Source organism: Podarcis filfolensis, assembly GCF_964270895.1.
Source record: "Podarcis filfolensis genome assembly, chromosome: 9".
Lineage (NCBI taxonomy): Eukaryota > Metazoa > Chordata > Lepidosauria > Squamata > Lacertidae > Podarcis > Podarcis filfolensis.
In genome coordinates, this window is record NC_139610.1 from 67,508,522 (window position 1) to 67,530,120 (window position 21,599).

The 21,599-nt window shown below is 45.0% G+C and overlaps 1 protein-coding gene across 7 annotated transcripts in view; it reads right to left on the reverse strand.

The window, feature by feature from the left end:
• Positions 1–21,599, reverse strand: part of SHROOM3 (shroom family member 3) — a 212,840-nt gene that overhangs the window by 38,643 nt on the left and 152,598 nt on the right. For 5 of the 7 annotated variants that reach the window (XM_083631562.1, XM_083631566.1, XM_083631564.1 and 2 more), the window contains one exon: positions 8,882–9,013. In XM_083631562.1, the coding sequence (XP_083487688.1) occupies positions 8,882–9,013 (132 nt within the window). Of the gene's footprint in view, positions 1–4,989; positions 5,818–8,881; positions 9,014–21,599 lie in introns of those variants that run through there. The other 2 variants (XM_083631563.1, XM_083631567.1) reach the window with 2 other exon arrangements.

Sequence of the window (21,599 nt, forward strand, 5' to 3'; positions counted from 1 at the left end):
GGCATGTTGGAGTTTTGTGCATAAAATAATTTTTAAAATAAATAAATGAGTAGCATCTCAATTAATAAATATGAGTAACAACTAAGCTGCACTGGCCATGGATTGCTAGAGCATCTCTGCCCCTTTACTTTTAATCTGAAAGCCCCCACACAATTCTCCCTGGGGTATCACGGAGCACCAAGGCAGGAACCGAGGCAGTGAACATGAAGTTAAACAGAACCATGCTGGATGTTGCCAGGTCATAGGCCATAAAGCCCCCAAGTTTCCCAGAAGACTAAAAACAGTTATTTTATCCTTTCCGCAATTTCACACATTGCTATGCCATCTCATTAATCTTTCTGTGTTTACACAAGTAAATGAGAGGCATGACTGCAGTCAGTGGCAATGGCCAAGGCTATGGGAGGCAAAGCCTGGAATTCCCTCCTACTCAAACATTCTTCTCCAGTGGAGCCGCTTCCTGTTTGCAAGCACCGCTCTCAGCAAACGTATACTCTCCACCCACATTGCAACACAGGGTGGATTTCAGAAAGGTGTCTTCCAAGGACACAAACCAGAAAGCTACTTAGGTAAGCCAGAGTAGGGCATATGGATGGATGGATGGATGGATGGATGGATGGATGGATGGATCTATTTATCTATCTACCTACAGGGAGCCAGTGTGGTGTAGTGGTTAAGAGTGGTGGACTCGTAATCTGGTGAACTGGGTTCGCTTCCCCGCTCCTCCACATGCAGCTGCTGGGTGACCTTGGGCTAGTCACACATCTCTGAAGTCTCTCAGCCTCACTCACCTCACAGAGTGTTTGTTGTGGGGGAGGAAGGGAAAGGAGAATGTTAGCCGCTTTGGGACTCCTTCGGGTAGTGATAATGCGGGATATCAAATCCAAACTCTTCTTCTACAGTGGTACCTCTGGTTAAGAACTTAATTCGTTCCAGAGGTCCGTTCTTAACCTGAAACTGTTCTTAACCTATGGTACCACTTTAGCTAATCAGGCCTCCTGCTGCCGCCGCTGCGCAATTTCTTTTCTCATCCTGAGGTAAAGTTCTTAACCCGAGGTACTACTTCCGGGTTAGTGGAGTCTGTAACCTGAAGCGTTTGTAACCCAAGGTACCACTGTATCTATCTATCTATATCTATCTATCTATATCTATCTATCTATCATCTATCTATCTATCTATCTATCTATCTATCTATCTATCTATCATCTATCTACCTACAGAAGAGTAAAAAAGCAGCATCAAATGGTCCTGAATGAATATACTTAGAACCTTAATAAAATAACTGCATGCCCAATGAGTTCAAGTGGAAAGAATACAACTTATTGAGAATTTCTAGTAAGGTAACATCTCACCTAGGATACTCAAATTGTTCTGAACCTGTGGAAAGTTTCCATTAAAATGCACTGGGCGTTTCACAATTGGATAAGACTTTCCTGTCATATCCAATCTGCCCCTTGGATTGCGTTCTGACAAGCACACTTAAAAGCGAAAATCAAAACTGACAGGTGTTTTAAACTCCCACTTTGTGTTAATATTGTTCAGGATATTCAGCTGTTATTGATTTTTGAGCTGTTGACAATTCAACAGCTCCTTCTTTCTGTCTCTCAACACACGCACACACACACATGCACACACACAGAGGCAATAATGGATTTATACATGTCCCATTGACATGCAATTGTGCATGCACACACAGCATCAAACCCAGAAGTGACCCCAAAACATCACTAAAATGCCACTAAAAGGGTAGGGCGGGTTGAAACAGGGGCAAAATGCTTTATCCGGATCCCGTCAATGCTCGCAGGGGTCCAGAATGTAACCTCTGCAAAAAACAAGCATTGCCTGTACTTCTGAGTATTTAAGAGAAGCTCAGAACTGCTATAAATGTGTAGGATTTGTCATCAACATAAAAAGAAGCAAAGATAAGGCCAAAAGAAAGCCAAACCAAAAGGCCACTTTTTTCTGAGTGAAACATTGTGTCCTCAAAGGCCAAACCTGTACACAGAAAAAGCAACAATTTTCCGTTTGCTGCCAAGTCTTGACACAAGGCTGGCTGCTTTCGCTGATAATTGCACTTCTATGCACATTTAAAGCACCCAATATGTGAATCTGACCTGTGTCATATTGCATTAAAATCATCAAAGAATGGCCATTTGCAAAACCTGGCCTTTCTGCTGATGTTTTAACCGTCTCTGATGCAAGTATCATATGCTCAGTGCTTTTCCCTGTAAAAGAAGATATTCTTCTCTAGCAGTACAGACCCAGGTGACTATGTGTGTATCTAGAGCTTTTCAAACTTTTCATGTTGGTGACACACTTTTTAGACATGAATTGTTTTATGACACAGTAATTCAGTTTTACTAGCAAACCGGAGGTTAAACTAGCTCCTTATAAGAGCATTTGTGCAACACACCTACACACTGCAGCCGACACACTAATGTGTCGTGACAGAGTTTGGAAAGCTCTGATCTAGAGAGAGAAAGACCGACCAACCAAGACAGAATATACCGTGTCTTTTGCTCTATAAGACTCACTTTTCCCCTCCTAAAAAGTAAGGGGAAATGTGTGTGCGTCTTATGGAGTGCATGCAGGCTGCACAGGTATCACAGAAGCCAGAACAGAAAGAGGGATTGCTGCTTTCGCTGCGCAGCGATCCCTCTTGCTGTTCTGGCTTCTGAGATTCAGAATATTTTTTTTCTTGTTTGCCTCCTCCAAAAACTAGGTGCGTCTTGTGGTCTGGTGCGTCTTATAGAGCAAAAAATATGGTAGATATTTACTGTATATACAGTCATACCTCGGGTTATAGATGCTTCAGGTTGCATTTATTTCGGGTTACGGACCGCCGAAACCCGGAAGTATCGGAATGGGTTACTTCCTGGTTTCGGCGGTTGTGCATGCGCAGAAGCACTAAATCATTCTTTGCGCATGCACAGAAGTGCCAAATCACAACCCGCGCGTGCACAGACGCACTGCTGCGGGTTGCGAATGTGCATCCTGCATGGATCACGATCGCAACCCGAGCGTCCACTGTATATGGAGAAAGAGACAGACACACGTACACAACTGTACGATTCTATGACTCAACAGCCACTTCTTCTCTGCCCCACCTCAATCCAGACACATATCCAATGATTATATTACAGTGGTACCTCGGGTTAAGTACTTAATTCGTTTCGGAGGTCCGTACTTAACCTGAAACTGTTCTTAACCTGAATCACCACTTTAGCTAATAGGGCCTCCTGCTGCTGCTGCGCCGCCGGATCACAATTTTTGTTCTCATCCTGAAGCAAAGTTCTTAACCTGAAGCACTATTTCTGGGTTAGCGGAGTCTGTAACCTGAAGCGTATGTAACCTGAAGTGTATGTAACCCGAGGTACCACTGTACCAAAGACACTTACAAGAAAAAGCAGACGTGTTTTGTATTGGGAACAAAGTTTACGGACATTTACAGCAACTGCATCACAGAATCCTTTTTCTTTTTTCTTTCCATGCTCGTGCTATTGTAGTGCCCTGCCGGCTTTTACAAATATGCGAGTGTAGTTCTCGGGGTGTGGCAGGCAGACAAGCAAATGCCACCCACACATTCCTGCAGCCAAGTGCTGCCAGCATCTGCCAACACATTTAGACACAAGGAAAGAAAGTGTGGAGGAGGGAGAGAAAGAAAACAGGCACACAAAGACAGAACCAGGATATCCTGCAGTGGGAAGGAGGCTTGGGGACAAAGTTGGTAAGGCGATTCCTTTTATTTACCTTATGGCTTTAAAGCTCTCTTATCGACTATGCTGCTACAATATAAAAGACTCACGTTTCTCCCTTTGTCTCACCCATCTTCTAAGAACCTTATATCACAAACTGAATGCAACCATCAGAAGGTGAATGTCTACATAAATAAGAATACATGGAACATAAGCTGCCACCTAAGAAAATAATTCACACATGGCAGGCAGAAGTTCTTCTGAAGTTTTTCTCTGCTGTTTCCACTGCCAAAGAGGCAAGGTGATGTCCAGTTTAAACAGAAAATGTCACAGGGAGCTTGGGAAACAGACGCATCACAGTGTTTGAAATTTGCCAGGCGCCAGGCACATTTTGCATCTAGCTATTGGCCACTTGCGACCAAGTGAAGATGCCAGGGTGCCAGGATGGCACCTGGTGTCTCCACCATCTGGAAGTGCGTGCCTGGGGATCCCTGGATCTTGCCTGTTTTCACACACTAACAACACATACTAAAGAATTCTATCTGTGATATTTTATCTGCACAATCAGAATGAATGTCAGGAACCAAAAAGTCGTATTGAAGAATACAACTTTTGAGCCATCTGGCCCCCGAATGGCAACTAGACATTCTGTTTTGGCGTCTGTAACCCTGGTTTAAGGAGCCATTTGGCCCCAAGCTTATATATCTCAGTTTGTAACACTGATGCATCACGTTACTGACACATGAAATCCTTCTTTGGGTAGCGGGCTTTAACATAGCTGTCAACTTGCAGATTTGAAAATAAGGGACCAGCAGCCTCAAAAATAAGGGATCAGCAGCCAAAATAAGGGATTTTCCAAACACAGGTATGTTCAACTTCTGAGCCCCTCCGAGCCAAAGGCAGAAAGCCCAGCCAGCAGCCAAACGAAGCTTCAAGCGGTGGTTCCCACAGCGCAGCAACCCGGCAAAGGGGATGCAGCAAGGAAAACCACCGTCACCTCTCCGCTGGGAAGCGCTGAGCAAAGGTGAGTCCCCAGGCAACGCGGCCGATTTGATCGGCACAAAGCATGCAAGCTCCACACCCCCCCGTCGTTCTTAGACTCCTTATTGGGTGAGCAACGAAGCCAAGCAACACAGTTGGAGCCTCCCATAGTTCAGATTATACTACATAGTTCAGATTATACAATTAAAATTCTTTCTCCATAGGGAAAGGGGAGGGCAGGGAAAACAAAAGATGTAAAAGAATAAGAGAAGTAGAAAACAAGCGGAGATGGAACTGGAAAACAACCAAGCCACACCTGAAACTTCTTCTTTTAGCCAAACCTTTCTGAGGAACACCAGCAACTGGGATCTCGGGATCTCTCTTCCTAACCGCTCTTCTACCAAGGCAGCTGCAAAGAAACATCACCAATGCCCAGAAGCTGAGCTTTGCCCACAACACAAGACTTGACTTTTGCACTGTCTCCTCTCTCCAGCCCTGTACCAGAGGAGTAACAGGTAGCTGGGACGGACCTTGGAGGAAGTGGGGTAATTGCCATGATCTAATCAGTGTCTCGCTGATTATCCTTGCCTCCTCCAGAAAAGGTGAGACTTGGTGATTTACAAGAAGAATATTTGGCCCACACCTCCAACAACACAGCACTGCATCCTCCGCTTCAACAAGGCTGAGCTGGTTCCGTATGTGTGTGGGCACAGAGGACAAAGGCATCTATTTTTTCATCTAGTAATTCAGATTTTTCTCCCCACTCTTGGATGTTTCTGCTCTGTCATGCAGTAAGGGAACAGCCCCCATGTTCTGAACTGCAGGGATGTTTCAGTGTTGCTTCTGTTCAGTGCTCAGTATGCTTAAGAGATGTAATAACCTGGTACGCAGGCTGAGACCCTATCTGCCTGCGGACTGTCTCGCCAGAGTGGTGCATGCTCTGGTTATCTCCCGCTTGGACTACTGCAATGCGCTCTACGTGGGGCTACCTTTGAAGGTGACCCGGAAACTACAACTAATCCAGAATGCGGCAGCTAGACTGGTGACTGGGGGCGGCCGCCGAGACCACATAACACCGGTCTTGAAAGACCTACATTGGCTCCCAGTACGTTTCCGAGCACAATTCAAAGTGCTGGTGTTGACCTTTAAAGCCCTAAACGGCCTCGGTCCAGTATATCTGAAGGAGCGTCTCCACCCCCATCGTTCTACCCGGACGCTGAGGTCCAACGCCGAGGGCCTTCTGGTGGTTCCCTCATTGCAAGAAGCAAAGCTACAGGGAACCAGGCAGAGGGCCTTCTCGGTAGTGGCGCCCGCCCTGTGGAACGCCCTCCCATCAGATGTCAAAGCGATAAACAACTACCTGACATTCAGAAGACATCTGAAGGCAGCCCTATTCAGGGAAGTTTTTAATGTGTGACATTTTAGTGTATTTTTGGTCTCTGTGAAAGCCGCCCAGAGTGGCTGGGGAAACCCAGCCAGATGGGCGGGGTACAAATAAATAATAATAATAATAATAATAATAATAATAATAATAATAATAATTATAAAATCCAGAAAGTGGAAGGAGCCATATTACAGAGCATTTAGTAACAGAGTTTATGGAACACTCACATACACTGTTGCAGTTAAACAGTTGATAGCAGGGTTTCCCAAACTTGGGTCTCTAGCTGTTTTTGGACTACAGCTCTTATTGTCCCTAGGTAGCAAGACCAGGGATCAGGGATGATGGGAACTGTAGTCTGGAAACAGCTAGAGACCCAAGTTTGGGAAACGCTGGTCAATAGGATGGGAAGCAAGTCATTGCCCCCTTATCCGCTGAAGAACCACCTGGATGATGCTGCGCAATGACTCTATAGGTTAGCTTCTTTGCAACCCTGGCTACTTCCTCCATGGTGGCTTACTTGTCTAGTACTGATTGGCATCAGCAATGTTTGGGAAGAACATTGTCTGAAAATTTTTTCCCCAGTGCTTTGTTTTTCCCATGGAAAATTTTCAATTTCATAAACTCACTAGTAACAATGAATACAATTCCAGTTGCAAATGCAATATCGGGCAAGCCAGGTTGTTTCGAAGTTGAAGCACGTTAGTCCCAATCTCTGTGGCGTAGTGTGACAAAAAATAATAATCATAGGGTACTTTTTGAAAAAGCTGTGTTTCCTAAATACAATTAAGATAAATGCTAGTTAAGTGATCTCTCTCTCTCTCTCTCTCTCTCTCTCTCTCTCAGCATAAAAATTTCCCCTGCAAACTGACAGTTTCCTGATGCAAATTACCCTAATGGCCTCTTTCCCTAAAGAGAGAGCAAATTTTCATTTGTTACAGTTGAGTGCATATGTCTTCCCTTCTAGAAAAAAACTGGAAATAAATCTAATGGCTTTTAGTAATTTCTTCTGTGTTCTAGCCCACAATCTATCTTGTGTAAGCATTTTCTTTCTGAGGATATTGTGTCAGCCACATTTGGAAAGTAAGATGTATTGGGAATCAAGTTGAGAAACAATGGCAACAGGTACTCATAGTACTACGTACCCTAATTTGCCCTGGAAACTGTAAAATCTTCCCATTCGAAATGGAAAACCAGAAAGCCCACATCACGAACAAGCTAGCAATGCCCTGCTATTGTGTGAAATGTTTCCTTACCAGCCTTGGGCTTCCCAAAAGGGCAGCTGGTGCCAGCCAGGAAAATCTCCATGCAGCAGAAAGGAACCGTGTGACAGCCACTATTACATAATAGAAGGCTGGAGAGGAAAGTCACCCTGAATATGTGGCCAGTGTGTAACTTAACTACCATGTAAAGGTAAAGGTAAAGGGACCCCTGACCATTAGGTCCAGTCGTGGCCGACTCTGGGGTTGCAGCGCTCATCTCGCTTTATTGGCATAGGGAGCCGGCGTACAGCTTCCGGGTCATGTGGCCAGCATGACTAAGCCGCTTCTGATGAACCAGAGCAGAGCACAAAAACGCCGTTTACCTTCCCGCCAGAGCGGTACCTATTTATCTACCTGCACTTTGACGTGCTTTCAAACTGCTAGGTTGGCAGGAGCAGGGACTGAGCAACGGGAGCTCACCCCGTCATGGGGATTCGAACTGCCGACCTTCTGATAGGCAAGTCCTAGGCTCTGTGGTTTAACCCACAGCGCCACCCGCGTCCCTTGTAGAGTGGCCCAAAGGAGCTGGCCATACAAAGCATATATCTTGCATACATTGCGTGCCTCAGTCTGCAATGTGCAATATGAAAAGTTGCTTTTAGAACCCACCAATATGGCGCAGGAGAACAAGAAAGACATAAAACAGGAGTAGACAGAGGAAGAGCATCTGTTGTTCCCTCTGACATACTTCTGATGGGGAAGGGACCCACAAGTTCAAGCTGCACATTCTGTTAATGGAAGCCTTCTAATCTACACCCTCATTTGGGATTTCTTTTAAAGGCTCCCAAAGTTATCGAAGTATGCTAGATCCAGACACTACCAAGCACAGACAAAAAGAATGACAAAAATTATCTTGTACAGCGGTACCTCGGGTTAAGAACTTAATTCGTTCCGGAGGTCCGTTCTTAACCTGAAACTGTTCTTAACCTGAAGCACCACTTTAGCTAATGGGGCCTCCTGCTGCTGCCACGCCGCCAAAGCACGATTTCTGTTCTCATCCTGAAGCAAAATTCTTAACACGAGGTACTATTTCTGGGTTAGCGGAGTCTGTAACCTGATGCATCTATAACCTGAAGCGTCTGTAACCCGAGGTACCACTGTATAGGGCAAGTGTCTCTAAAGCAAGGCTGGGGAGCAGGATCCGGCAGGTGGAACTAAATTTCTTCAGCCCCCAGACCCTGTCCGCACCGCTTTGACAAGTAAATGTCTATCGCCTGGTGTCAGTAAGAAGTCAGGTAACTTAGCTTCAAAGGAAATATTTGTGAGTGCAAACTTAAGAGTAGGCTCCCTACTTCCTTCCTTCCTTCCAGACCAGGTGGAGTTGAAGCTGGGATGCAAAGGAAAAAAACATGGAGCTGATTCCAGTGGGCCTTGCATTTGCTGCTAATTTTAAAGTGCACCCAAGGCTCACAGAAGCACAATCTGGGGCACACTTCAATGTTCCCGGTGGTTCCTTTGCAGCTGCATCTTTAACTGCCCCACACGTGACACCAGAGGTTCCCCCTGAAGAATACAAGAAAGAATCAGAAGTGCAGAAACATTGGCAGAAATGTTCCACTCCTCACCTGTTCTTTAAGCGCAGTTTAACTCCAGCAGGCCATGGGGTTTTGCTGTATTGCAAGTCAGACCTGAGACACTCTGGGCTGAGGGAACGGGAAGCTGTAATCTCAGGATGTCCTTTTGCTGCAAAGGTATCCCTGGGAAAAGAAACAGACCAAAGAGAGGGAGCTTGAGGACGGTGTAATCACACTTCAGCAAGGAGAATTCAGGATGAAATAACTCCTCTCTTTTTAAATAAAATGCATTAGAGACCACAGATGCATATACTTGATGCTAATATTTATTTGAGCATTTCTGTCCCGCCTTCCAGCATGAAGACCACAGATAATGAAATAATCACAAAACAACTATTTAAAAGGAAATGGAACAACACAATAAAAAGCCACGAGACATAGAAGCAGCAAGAAGCAGGTTTGATTCAAAGCAGGATCTTCTGAAAGCCTGAGAGAGAGCAAAATCTGTACTTCAAAGCAAGTTTGTTGAGCTCAATGGGAGCTACTCCTGGGTGAAGCATGTGCAGGATTGTAGCGTTGCGCTCCCAGAATCAGGTTGTCTAAATCCCACTGCAGCATCCTGAATGCAGCTTTTCAATTATATAGCCTGATCTTGTTTGTGCCAATGCAAGTCCTACCTAAGTTCAAAGGGGAGGGGATAACTCTGTAATAAATGTGCAAAAGCAAAAAGAAAGCGGTCTTCTGCCAGGCCAGACTGTCGTGTTCTGATAGGCAGCAGCTATCCCAGGGAGAGGTTACCTGACATCTTTTCAACAGGAAACGCCATGGATTGAGCCTGAGGGGTGTTCACACAATGCATGGGCTCTGCTACCCACTGAGCTATAGTTCTTCCCCATGCGTCGTAGCTCCGGTCATAATAAAATAAAAAAACCCTGACAAAACGAATGCAAAGCCAGCAAAGGGAAAGAGTTTTCAGACATAAATTGCAAGACTGACTCCCATAACTGAACCCATTAGCATAAGGAGCTGAGTGTCTGGATTGCAGTTTAAAGATGGGTGCTGTGAAAATGCTACTTCCTTGTCCTATGCCACAGTTGCTATAGCTCTCGGTCAACTGAGATGGAGGTTTGTTATTTCCCCGAACTTAATCGTAGTACGGGAGTTCAAAACAAAACAGAACAACCCTCTCTCATTCCAATCCTGGTTGCTCACACATTTACTGCACCAACCTCAATCTGCAACAGACACATACCAATTTAGTATTTTCAGAACTGTTGATAATGTATCCCAACTTTATCCCAAAGTGCAGAAAGACTGTACCGCTCCAGATTGGGAGGGTTTTGTTTTGTCCTGCACAGGTGAATTATTCTGCAGCATCTCACTGGTGCAATAATAGTGCATTAGTGGTGGTTTACATCAGACCACCTGTACAACTGTTCTGTAATGCTTCCACAGTGTTACTGCACTATTGCCATTTGGAGGAGCTGCACTGCACCATAGAGCAACGAAAGCAGGACAAAAAAAAATATCAGAACATTTGTGGTACAGGAGCTCAGAATGAAGTTACCAGACATGCACAGACTTGAAACAAAGCAGTATGTTTGCCCCACAACCTTTGCACGTATTAACAGTATTGAAAGTGAAACTGCATGTAACTGCCCCAATAACATCACAAGCACAAAACCATCATGAATGCAAAATAAAAAGGATGGCAGGAGGGGCCTCTTATATATCTGTGGCTCTTAAGTTGTGGGTGAACATATCAGACGACACAGCGATTCTTCAAACAGCTCTTGTTTATTCACAGGCCAGAACAGAACTGAACTGAAGGGTTCAGTCAGCCTGCTTATATAGAGCTCCAGTACAACGTAACTGTAACAATTTTCTAAAACCATCCAATCACTGAACGTCACTTTCGATCCCTTATTTGCATAACTATCTACAGTATCCCCCTGCTGGCCCAGGGTGAGAACTTCAGTACATAACAGTGGCTACATGTGGCTGCCATGATATCCTCAGAAAGAAATATGCTTAATACCAGATGGAATTGTGGGTTGGAGGAAGAAAATCACTTAAAGCAAATAGGGTTGCCATATTTCAAGAAGTAAAAAATCCAGACAGTTGTGTTAAGCCCCAAACTTGTTGAGCTTTTTTTGCACAATTAAGCAAAGGTTGGACGGCAGCTCTCCACAACTTCAAGCAGGGGTCTCTCCCTGCCAGGCCAAGCACTGAACCTGGGTCCTTCTCTGCACACAAAGCGATGCTCTGCCATTGAGCTATGGCTGCTCCCTGTACCTTCCGCAGCAAAAGGATGCGCATGAAAAGAGCACAAACCGCAGCAGCTCGTCTGCACATGCACAGGTTGCGACTCGCTGCTTCTGCGTATGCGCGTGGTGTCATTTTTGTGCATCTGCGCATGCGCAAGTGGCAAACCCTGGAAGTAACCCTTTCCGTTACTTCTGGGTCGCCGCGGGACGTATCCTGAAAGAACGTAACACAAAGCAAACGTAACATGAGGTATGACTGTACGCTGAAGAGCCAAAGCTCCTGATCCTCAAGACTGGGGTGAAAAAGAACAGGGAAAGGAAACAGCAGAACGGAAAGCTGTGTGAGAGGGAGACATTCTGTCCTTCCCTCCCCGTCAATAAAAGAAGAAAAGAGTGCTAATGACAAGGGTGCTGGCATGGCTGTTCTATGTTTAGGGGGCTTATGGCTCAAGCCACATGCCATCCTGTGAGGCTTGGGGACGCTTCGGATAGCTGAGATTCCATTGCAGTGAGGAAAAAGAAAGAGCAGCCTTCTTTGAGGCAACCCAAACCCTCCCGCCACCCTCACTCCTCCCCACACGTGCCAGGCCAGGAATTTTAAGCCGCCACACCGTCCGTTAGAGCCAGTAAAGTGGCAGCGCCCGCAAGACTTTCACCCACCAGAAGGGAGATTTCTAGCGCCCGGACGGCATTCTTGCGCAAGCCTGTTGCCGTATGTCACGGCTGGGCTTCAAATCCTCCCTCAGCTGCTCGCCCTCGGCCTTTCCTCTAAATCCCAGCCCGCTTAAGCTTCCTTGCTTGACATGTGCTGCTTCTCCACATAAGCCGGGAAGGGCCCTTTGGCGCATTCGTGACTGAGGGCACATGGTGGTGGAAAATCACTTCAGGTGGTCATCTGGCGTGAGGATGGCTGCCTTTCGCCCATCAGCAAAACAACTAGCAGACCAGTGATCATGGAGCAGTTAAGAGAAGGGTCTGGCATGCTATGTTTGCCGTGAAGTCACACACCCACTTTCAAATTTTACCTCACAAGAGCCAAATGTGATAGGAGGCAGAACGCGTTGTATGAATGAATCCCTGCTGAGTTGAGAGACTCTCAAAAGTGGCCTTGAGCTTTTTTCATGAAAAAAAGTCAGTGCTGGAGATAAAAAATTAATATGCAAAAGTTTATTTATTATTATTATTTTTTAAATCATTTTTATTAAGTTTCCCATTTTAACAATCCAAGCAAATCACACTGAATGTTCCAAATTATACAAATACATATCAAATAGTCCAAATATTCTGCCTAAATTATAATTTTTTTGTTGGGACTTCCCATGCTTCAAGTTCGGGGGGGCTCTGATCATCTCATATCTCTGCTGCCTTGAATAGTCTTTCCTAATATGCAAAAGTTTAAAAGGCGAAAGATAGGATAATAATATATTAAGGATGGAATAACAAATAAAAGTGAATAACGCAACAATAACAAAAAAAATAGTAGGTAAAGAAGATCCCACACTGGTTGAGGGAAGTACTGGGCTGTGGGGGAGAGAGGTGAAGGGATTATTTGAAATTGTTAAAGACTGGTATAGGATTTAAGAGATTTAAATTTTCATGAAGATTCTACAAGGAAAGCAGAAAGCGGCAAGAAATATCAAGTAAAGGTATCGGAGAGGAAATCAGTGTAAATGAAAACATGAAACTTATGGTTTTGTTACATATGATTGTATTTTGGAGTTGCCTGTTTATTTTGGAGTTGTTTGTTGTAAATAATGTATATTATGTGAATAAAATAATAAAGGATTTGGAAAAAAAAACACAAAAAAACAAAAACAAAAGTGGCCTTGAACAAGTTGCTTCCTGCCACTTTGATCTGCCCCGAAGGGTTGTTACGAGGATAAAATAGGATAATCCTTCATATGCTACCCTAAACTCCTGGGAGGAAGAGCAGAATAAACAAAACAACGCACCTGTCAGATCCAGTCTGTAATATAGGGATGGCAAGGCTAGTTTAAAGGGCTGTTATCAAGGATTAAGGGTGACGATGTTAGATGAAGCAGCCCTACCTGACCTGGGATCTGCATATCCTAGGCCAGGCATCCCAAACTCAGCCTCCAGATATTTTGGGACTACAACTCCCATCATCCCTAGCTAACAGGACCAGTGGTCAGGGATGATGGGAATGCTTCCAGCTCACCAAACGCAAGGAGGGGCACAGCTCCTGCACTTTTGTAGTCCCAAAACATCTGGAGGGCCAAGTTTGGGGGTGCCTGGCCTAGGCCTTCCCCCTGCCATGCATTTAAAGCACTCTTATTCCACTTTAGACAGTCAGGGCTTATCCCAAAGAATTCTGGGAGCTGTAGTTCATAATGGGTGCTGAGAATTGATAGGAGACAAGCACCCCCAGTTCCCCTTATGCAGCTACAATTCCCAGAGTATTTCAACCGTCAATCCCTCTTCCCAGTGGACTCTGGGAATCATAGCTCTGTTTGGGGAATAGGGGGTCTCCCAAAGACTTATAAAGAGGCTCCATTTTTCTACAAAGAGGTTATCAGATTGTCTATATGGTAAAGTACACAAATATTGTGAGAACCTGAGAAATATTATTATTTATTAAATTCATCTATTTCATATAACCAAATCACAGAATTAAGGGATCCATAGCTAGCCTATGACAAGTTATTTATTCAATTTTAGTTATTACTTCTTCCCGTCCACCCCCTAAAATGGTTTGGGGGCAGGCCCATATAATCTAGCATCTCTGACTTTCTCCTTGGCACTCACCCTACTTTTATGCAGACAACATCCCTTTATGGTAGGCTAAGTGGTAGTGATTGGTCCAAGGTCACCCTGGAAGCAGAACCCAAATTGGAGCACAGATCTTCATGGCTGGCCCAGTGTTCCTACATGACCATATTGGCTCTCTTTGTGCCACAGCCAAAACTCAATTCAAATGTAACCCGGTGTGGGGAATATAAGAAGCATCACAGTAGAATTAAGAACTTGCTCTTTCCAAAACACACAATTGTTTTGTTTACCTCACTCACACAGCCAAGAGATCATCCCTGAGTTGTTGAGCAAGATTTAGGACTGCTGATGTTCTTGATAAGGAGCACTGGAAATGAGCCCTTTTAATTGTCTGACACATTTTTTTTTAAAAAAAATACTAGTCTTGTCCTTCACCCGGGCATTAGAAAATTAGATGGAATGCTGAACAGTAATGATTATAAGTAACTGGACGAATATTAAGTGCGATTAGAGAACAGGTAATTAGAGGTTGCATTCTTAGCATGAACCAACTTAAAAGATGGAGGGAGAACCATTTCAGAACCATCTCTGGAATGTACCACAAATGGAATTTCTCATGGGTAATGTTACTCAATTCTGCCTGTCAGGTAGTTCAGTTCTACCTTGATTTGACTCCACTCATCCCCTGTTTTTCCTGTAGGATAAAGAGGGGAAAGTGAGCCTAGAGAGGTGATGGTGGGAGTGCCACCTCCTGTGTTTGGGGGGGTCTTCGCCAAAACATGGAAATACTGCTCTGCTTCACATGCGACTGTGGAGGGTTTTCAAATGTATTAATGACCCCATGATGAGGAGACAGCATACCTAGAAATGTATTGGGGGACCTATCAGACAGACAGTGAGTCCTAAAAAGCAGGGATCAACTACCGTATTTTTCGCTCTATAGGACACACTTTTCCCCCTCCAAAAATGAAGGGGAAATGTGTGTGCGTCCTATGGAGCGAATGCAGGCTTTTGCTGAAGCCTGGAGAGCGAGAGGGGTCGGTGCACACCGACCCCTCTCACTCTCCAAGCTTCAGGCAGCTATCCATAAGCCTTCAGAGCGCGGCAGGAGTTCCCGCCGGGCTCCGAAGGCTTGCAGATAGCAGCCTGCAGCCCGGGGAGTGCAGCGCCAACTCCCGCTGCGCACCCTGGGCTTCAGGCAGCTATCCGCAAGCCTTTGGAGCCCGGCAGGAGTTCCCGCCGGGCTCAGAAGGCTTGCGGATAGCAGCAAGCTCCGGGAGCGAAGGCGAGGTTGCGCGCAACCGCGCCCCCGCTCCCAGACCCGTTCTGGGGGCTGGGGTGGGGGAAGCTTGGGCTTCCCCCGCCCCAGCCCCATGGCTAAAAACAAAGCCAAGACAGCGAGCGGGATCCATCCCGCTCGCTGTCTTGGCTTCTGCCAAAGCCGTGCGCAGCCTCTCCCGGCTGGAGAGGCTGTGCGCGGCTAAAGAGGAAGCCAAGACAGCCAGCGGGATGGATCCCGCTCACTGTCTTGGCTTCTTTGCTCTTTGGGGCTGGGGGGGGGGGAATAATTTTTTTTCTTTATTTCCCCCCCTAAAAACTAGGTGCGCCCTATGGTCCGGTGCGCCCTATGGAGCGAAAAATACGGTATCACCTCATGCATGAACTTAGAAAGGGGACCTAGGCAAGGCATTCTCTATATCACTCAGTCTGCCTTCCCTGCTTCCAGCTCACCAAACGCAAGGAGGGGCACAGCTCCTGCACTTTTACATCAGAATATAAAGAAGCCCTGCTGGATTATGCCAAATGCCCATTTAGGTCAGGGTTCTGCTCTCATAGGAGACAACCAAATGCCAACAGAGAGATCGCAAGCAACAAATGCCAACAACTGAGAGACATACTGCCTTTGACCATGGAGGGAGGACATAGTCATTGTGGCTTAAGGTCATAAATTTGCCTAATCCTCTTTTAAAACTAGCCACACTGGCGGCCATCATTGCACCCTGTGGTACCAAACTCCATAGTTCTAACTATGTACTGTGCGTATCTCATTTTGCCTCTTGATCGTCCAGCGTTCAGCTTCATCCGAAGATCCTGGGTTCCCGCATTATGATATAAGTACACCTACTGGTGATATTCCCTCATCTATACAACTACTAAAGGTGCAGAAGTCCTGTTCTCTCTTGCAACTGGCCACCCTAGTCCCCACCCAACTGCAATATGAGGTTAATACAGACCACTTTGATTAAAACAAACCAGGTTATGTGCAAACCAGGCCAACGGCAGCCCTTTCTCTTTGCTCCATTAGAATGAAGAGGAGGGATTTTCATTCAGCTCACTTTCATGGAATGAGGAGGAAAGTAGCTACACTGGCCGGTAGCTCCTTGAATTCTGCTACCCTAGGCAGCTGTTTTTGGTGTCTACTGGGTTAGCCTGGCTCTCGGTGCATAGGTCTAATGCGAGCAAGACGTGGTCTTGGGTCAATCCCTGTTTATTACAGTTGGGTATGATCACTGCAGATGGTGACAGCAGCCACGAAATTAAAATATGCCTGCTTCTTGGGAGAAAAGCAATGACAAACCTAGACAGCATCTTAAAAAGCAGAGACATCACCTTGCCAACAAAGGTCCATATAGTTAAAGCCATGGTTTTCCCAGTAGTGATGTATGGAAGTGAGAGCTGGACCATAAAGAAGGCTGATTGCCGAAGAATTGATGCTTTTGAATTATGGTGATGGAGGAGACTCTTGAGAGTTCCATGGACTGCAAGAAGATCAAACTGATCCATTCTGAAGGAAATCAGCCCTGAGTGCTCACTGGAAGGAAAGATCGTGAAGTTGAGGCTCCAATACTTTGGCCACCTCATGAAATGAAAAGACTCCCTGGAAAAGACCCTGATGTTGGGAAAGATGGAGGGCACAAGGAGAAGGGGACGACAGAGGACGAGATGGTGGGACAATGTTCTCGAAGCTACCAGCATGAGTTTGACCAAACTGTGGGAGGCAGTGGAAGACAGGAGTGCCTGGTGTGCTCTGGTCCAGGGGGTCACGAAGAGTCGGACACGACTAAACGACTAAACAACAACAACATCATCCGGATGAGTTGTGCTCAGTGCATTGTGCCCAGTGTCTGACTCTTTTTTTAAAAAAAAACCTGAGCCCAAAAAAGCCCAAGATGTGTTTTTATTAAAAATAAACGAAAGCTGGCGTTCTCAGGATTCCAACCTTTGCGCCAGGTTCCGCGCATTCATGGCGCATGGCCAGATACGAACAGCCCTATTCATAGCAACGATTGCAAGTGTTCATCCCCGAAAAGAACAGACGAGCATTTGTCCTGCCTTTTAACACACGAAATAAGGGCTTTCAGGAGCTATTTCAGACTGAGTTATATCCTACCGACCCATCTCGCCCCCCTCAATGTTGGCAACAGCATTTGAAATGTTTTCTCTCTCTACAGAGATCACTTCTAGCTGCTCACTGTTATTTATACCAGCTGCTCCCATTGTGCCTTTGGAATTTCAAGCCACACACATTTACTGTACAAACACATTCTGTAAATGCTTTCTTGGGCTTAGCTGTATGGGATGACATCCAGGGAAAGTTAGCCTAAATCCTATTGAATTCAGTTAAGCGCTTGTGCCCCACTGGTTTCTGTGGGTCCCTCAGTCCAAAGCTATGCATGTTTACTCAGAAATAAGCCCCTGCAAGTTCCACAGTGCTGACTCCTGAGTAACTACGCATGGGGTTGCAGCTGTAGATAAAGTTTTACTTTCTCCAGGTTGCAACTGTAAATTTTCAGCTCTTTGCACAGCACTATCTCAGCCACAAAACAAATGCATATAATCCCTTTCTTAGAAGAAGATATTTGTTGTGGTAGTCATGGCAACTTTTAAACCCTTTCGGAGACCCCCTAAAGTCTCAAAACACCAATATATACTGATAAATGTACAAATATCAGATAAAAAGAACGTTTTGTTTAGAAAAGTGCTGTGTTGCTGGTATAAGAGAACCTATAAACTTGATGCATTTTTTTTTGACCAGTGGCACCCTACACCACTTTCCCCCCATATTGCTTCAACCCTTCCTCAGGTGGTTTTTCTACATCCTTGAAAACTTTCTTGCTTACTTACAGGCCAGAATCAGTTCACCGTTACATTTGCGCAACATTCCTGTCCTATTTCCCATTTTTGTTTATTGTTGCTTAATATATTATTATTATTATTATCATCATCATCATCATCATCATTACAATTTATTGCCTTCAATTTGTTGCTATTTTATTGATGTTTTGGGTTTTATTCACCTTATGCAGAACGATGGCGCAGGATATCGAAGTGCAAATACATAGAGTTAAAAAGATATGAGGGACATGAGCTCTGTTACAACGGCAATCTTTAGAGGGTTCACAATTCCCTCTTGCAGATTTAACCATTAAAAACATTTGCATGCAAATGAAACGGCATTTTCGTCTGATACCTTACTAACATATCCCACCCCTCTATGCATTAAAAGATTCTTTATTAGTGCTATGTGCTACTGTGAAAACTGCGCATTTCTAGCTACCAGGTGCATTTTGCAGGTGGTCTGTCATGAGCCTCTGGAAGTTTGCAAATCATCAAGGAAGCCTACTCTCTAAGCACGGCCCCAGATGGAGCGGGAAGACTCTCTGAGTAAACCCGCATAGCTCCCATCTTCATGGGAAAAACGATTCAACCATATCTTTCCAACAAAACGGCTAGACAGATCTCATCAGCAAAGGCATTATTTTCACTGGCGCCACATCTGGCAATAATATGGATAGCCCTTCAAAGGGGGAGTCCCTCCTGGACAAAATATGAAAGCAAGTAGTAGCTCTTTCCAGACAGGTTCTGTCGATGGCAACCCCTGTGAGGAGGGAAGTAGCAAGAAAAACTATATTGTGTGCATCAATTACTTGGCACTGGTCCAAAATCTAGATGCTAATGTGTCCATGCCTGCATACCTGAGTGCACTTAAAATATTGCACTATATATATATATATATCTGCAACATTTCAAAAAGATAAAAGGGTCTATGTATCAAATCCATATGTGGCTGCATCCTGATCCGCGTTCACTTCAAAGCCTGCTGCCAGAAGACTAATGGGACTGCAGGTAACTGCAAAGGCAACTGGCAATTTTTCAGTTTGTGTCCACTGCATTTCATTCATTAATGTTAAAAGCCTATGAATGAGGCTATCTGTGTTTCTAATCAATCAAAATTCTACCTGACTGCAGCCCCTCTTACATGGTTGCTTGACAGGAAGGCCATTATTATTTCACTACTAAAATTAAATGCAAAAAGGAGTTTTCTCCACACTCCCATCCCCGATACAGATGGCTGGCAGGCGGCTGGAGGTAGCTGGGAGAGCCTGGGCAGATCTGCACGCCATAAAGCGCCTTCAAGTGCACAACTTCCTCCAAAGAATGCTGGGAACTGTAGTTTATCCCTAATAGAGCTACAAATCCCAGCACCCCTAGCAAACTACAGTTCCCAGGATTCTTTGGAGGAAGCCATGTGCTTTATGGGTTTATGGGTGGATCTGCCCCTTGTTCCCAAAACTATAGTTCAGGGGTTCAGTGTGTCTGGCTGTTAACCAGAAGGTGGGTGATTCGAGCCCATCCACGGACAGCTGTGGGCAAGATTCCTGCACTGCAGGGGGCTGGTCTAGCACACCCAACAGCTAGCGATGGTGGAAACTAAAATCTGAAACCATATGGAGACCTGCAGGTTAGTCACCCCTCTTTGGAGACCCGATGCAAGGTGTCTACTTGCCTCTATTATGCACTGCTTGAAAACGGACCAACAAAGATTACAAAACAAAAAAATATTTTTTTCTTTCCAGTAGCACCTTAAAGACCAACTAAGTTAGTTCTTGGTATGAGCTTTCGTGTGCATGCACACTTCTTCAGATACGAAAGCTCATACCAAGAACTAACTTAGTTGGTCTTTAAGGTGCTACTGGAAAGAAAAAAATATTTTTTTGTTTTGACTATGGCAGACCAACACGGCTACCTATCTGTAAAGATTACAAAGACATGCCAAGTCTCCAGTGCGATTCCGACGAAAGAAGAAATTAATGGACTATGCAGAATTGGACAAAATGACAGGAAGGATTCGAAACCTGCGAGACCAGAGATTTACAGAAGATTGGGAGAAGTATATGAATTATTTGAAGAGCAACTGTAATCAACAAATTCCACTAGTAGGACTACAAGAAGTTTTGTAAGGAGTAATATACAGTGTTACAAAGTAGAAAAAGATAGAGATATTGGTTATGAGTTTGAAATGTAATTGGGAAAATAAGAAATGCATATTAAGAGATTAGATTGGAAAATTTTCAGACAGGACTGATGGAAGTCAAAAAAAATTGAGTAAGATGTAAAAGTATGTTTAATCACTGTTGGAAATGGTATGTTAAAAAACTAATAAAAATGTTTTTGTGTGTGTGTGTGTGTGTGTGTGTGTGTGTCCAGTGCTCTCTGATCCAAGAGAAATCAAATGCTCAACACTTGGAACCTTGCCACTTGGGGGGAAAGAATGAGTATATACCAGAGGTGTTCTTCAACCAGCAAAGCTGTCCTGGTTCCATTAAAAAGACAGACTGATAAGGCCTTGATGATGCCTAGTGAAAATAATGCATTACAGATCAAGCAGAACATCACCCATGGTTGCGAATGACAGCCCCCATTGACAGACACAAACATGTTCGCCTTCAACAATAAAACCTCTGCTGTCTGAATAATTCTGGTCCATGGTAACCTCTTAACTGGGCACAGGGAACCTGTTGCTCTCCATCTATTGCTGGACTCCAACTCCCAACAGCCCCAGCTGTCACAGCGAAAGAGCCAGGGATCATGGGAACTGTAGCCCGGCAAAAAATGGAAGACCACAGGTTCCCCATCCTCGTCCCAAGCACTGATTTGCACAACTCAAATCCAGAGCTGATTCTCTCACAAGTTGTTGCTCTGCGATAACCGCCCGTCTGCACAAGCAAGGCATTTCAACCTTGCTATTGAGAGTCATTCACAGGTCACTGTTTCGCTGTGGAGCTGCAGATTCTTCCCACAAAGAGCCTTGCCAGTTTTGTTTGAAAGAAACTGGCCGTGCTCCTGCGCCTTTAATAGCAGCCAAAGTTCTTCCCAGCATTTCTTTCCATGCCAGGAACGGCTGCTGAATGATGTCTATGTGCCCGGCAGCTGTAAAAAGGCACAGAGGGGAACAGCAATCCTACTTCACTATTCTGCCACTGCTGTTTACCCCTTAACTTCCTGGGACAGATGGTTGTGGGAGACTGTTGAATGCACTATACTACTGCTGCCAACTAGGAGGGTATCCTTTGCCCTTTGGGTACACAGGATGTTGCCTTATGGCAAGGCAGAACATGGCTCCATCTAATTCACTACTGTCTAGAAGAACAGTACAGTAGTTCTCAACCTGTGGGTCCCCAGATGTTGTTGGACTATAACTCCCATCATCCCTGAGTTCTGGCCTTGATAGCTAGGGGTGATGGGAGTTGTAGTTCAACAACATCTGGGGACCCACAGGTTGAGAAAGCCTGGTCTAGAACATGGGTAGGCAAACTAAGGCCCGGGGGCCAGATCCGGCCCAATCACCTTCTAAATCCGGCCCGCGGAGGGTCCGGGAATCAGCGTGTTTTTACATGAGTAGAATGTGTGCTTTTATTTAAAATTTATTTAAAACACAAACGGATGATAGGTAAAGGTAAAGGACCATTAGGTCCAGTCGTGGCCGACTC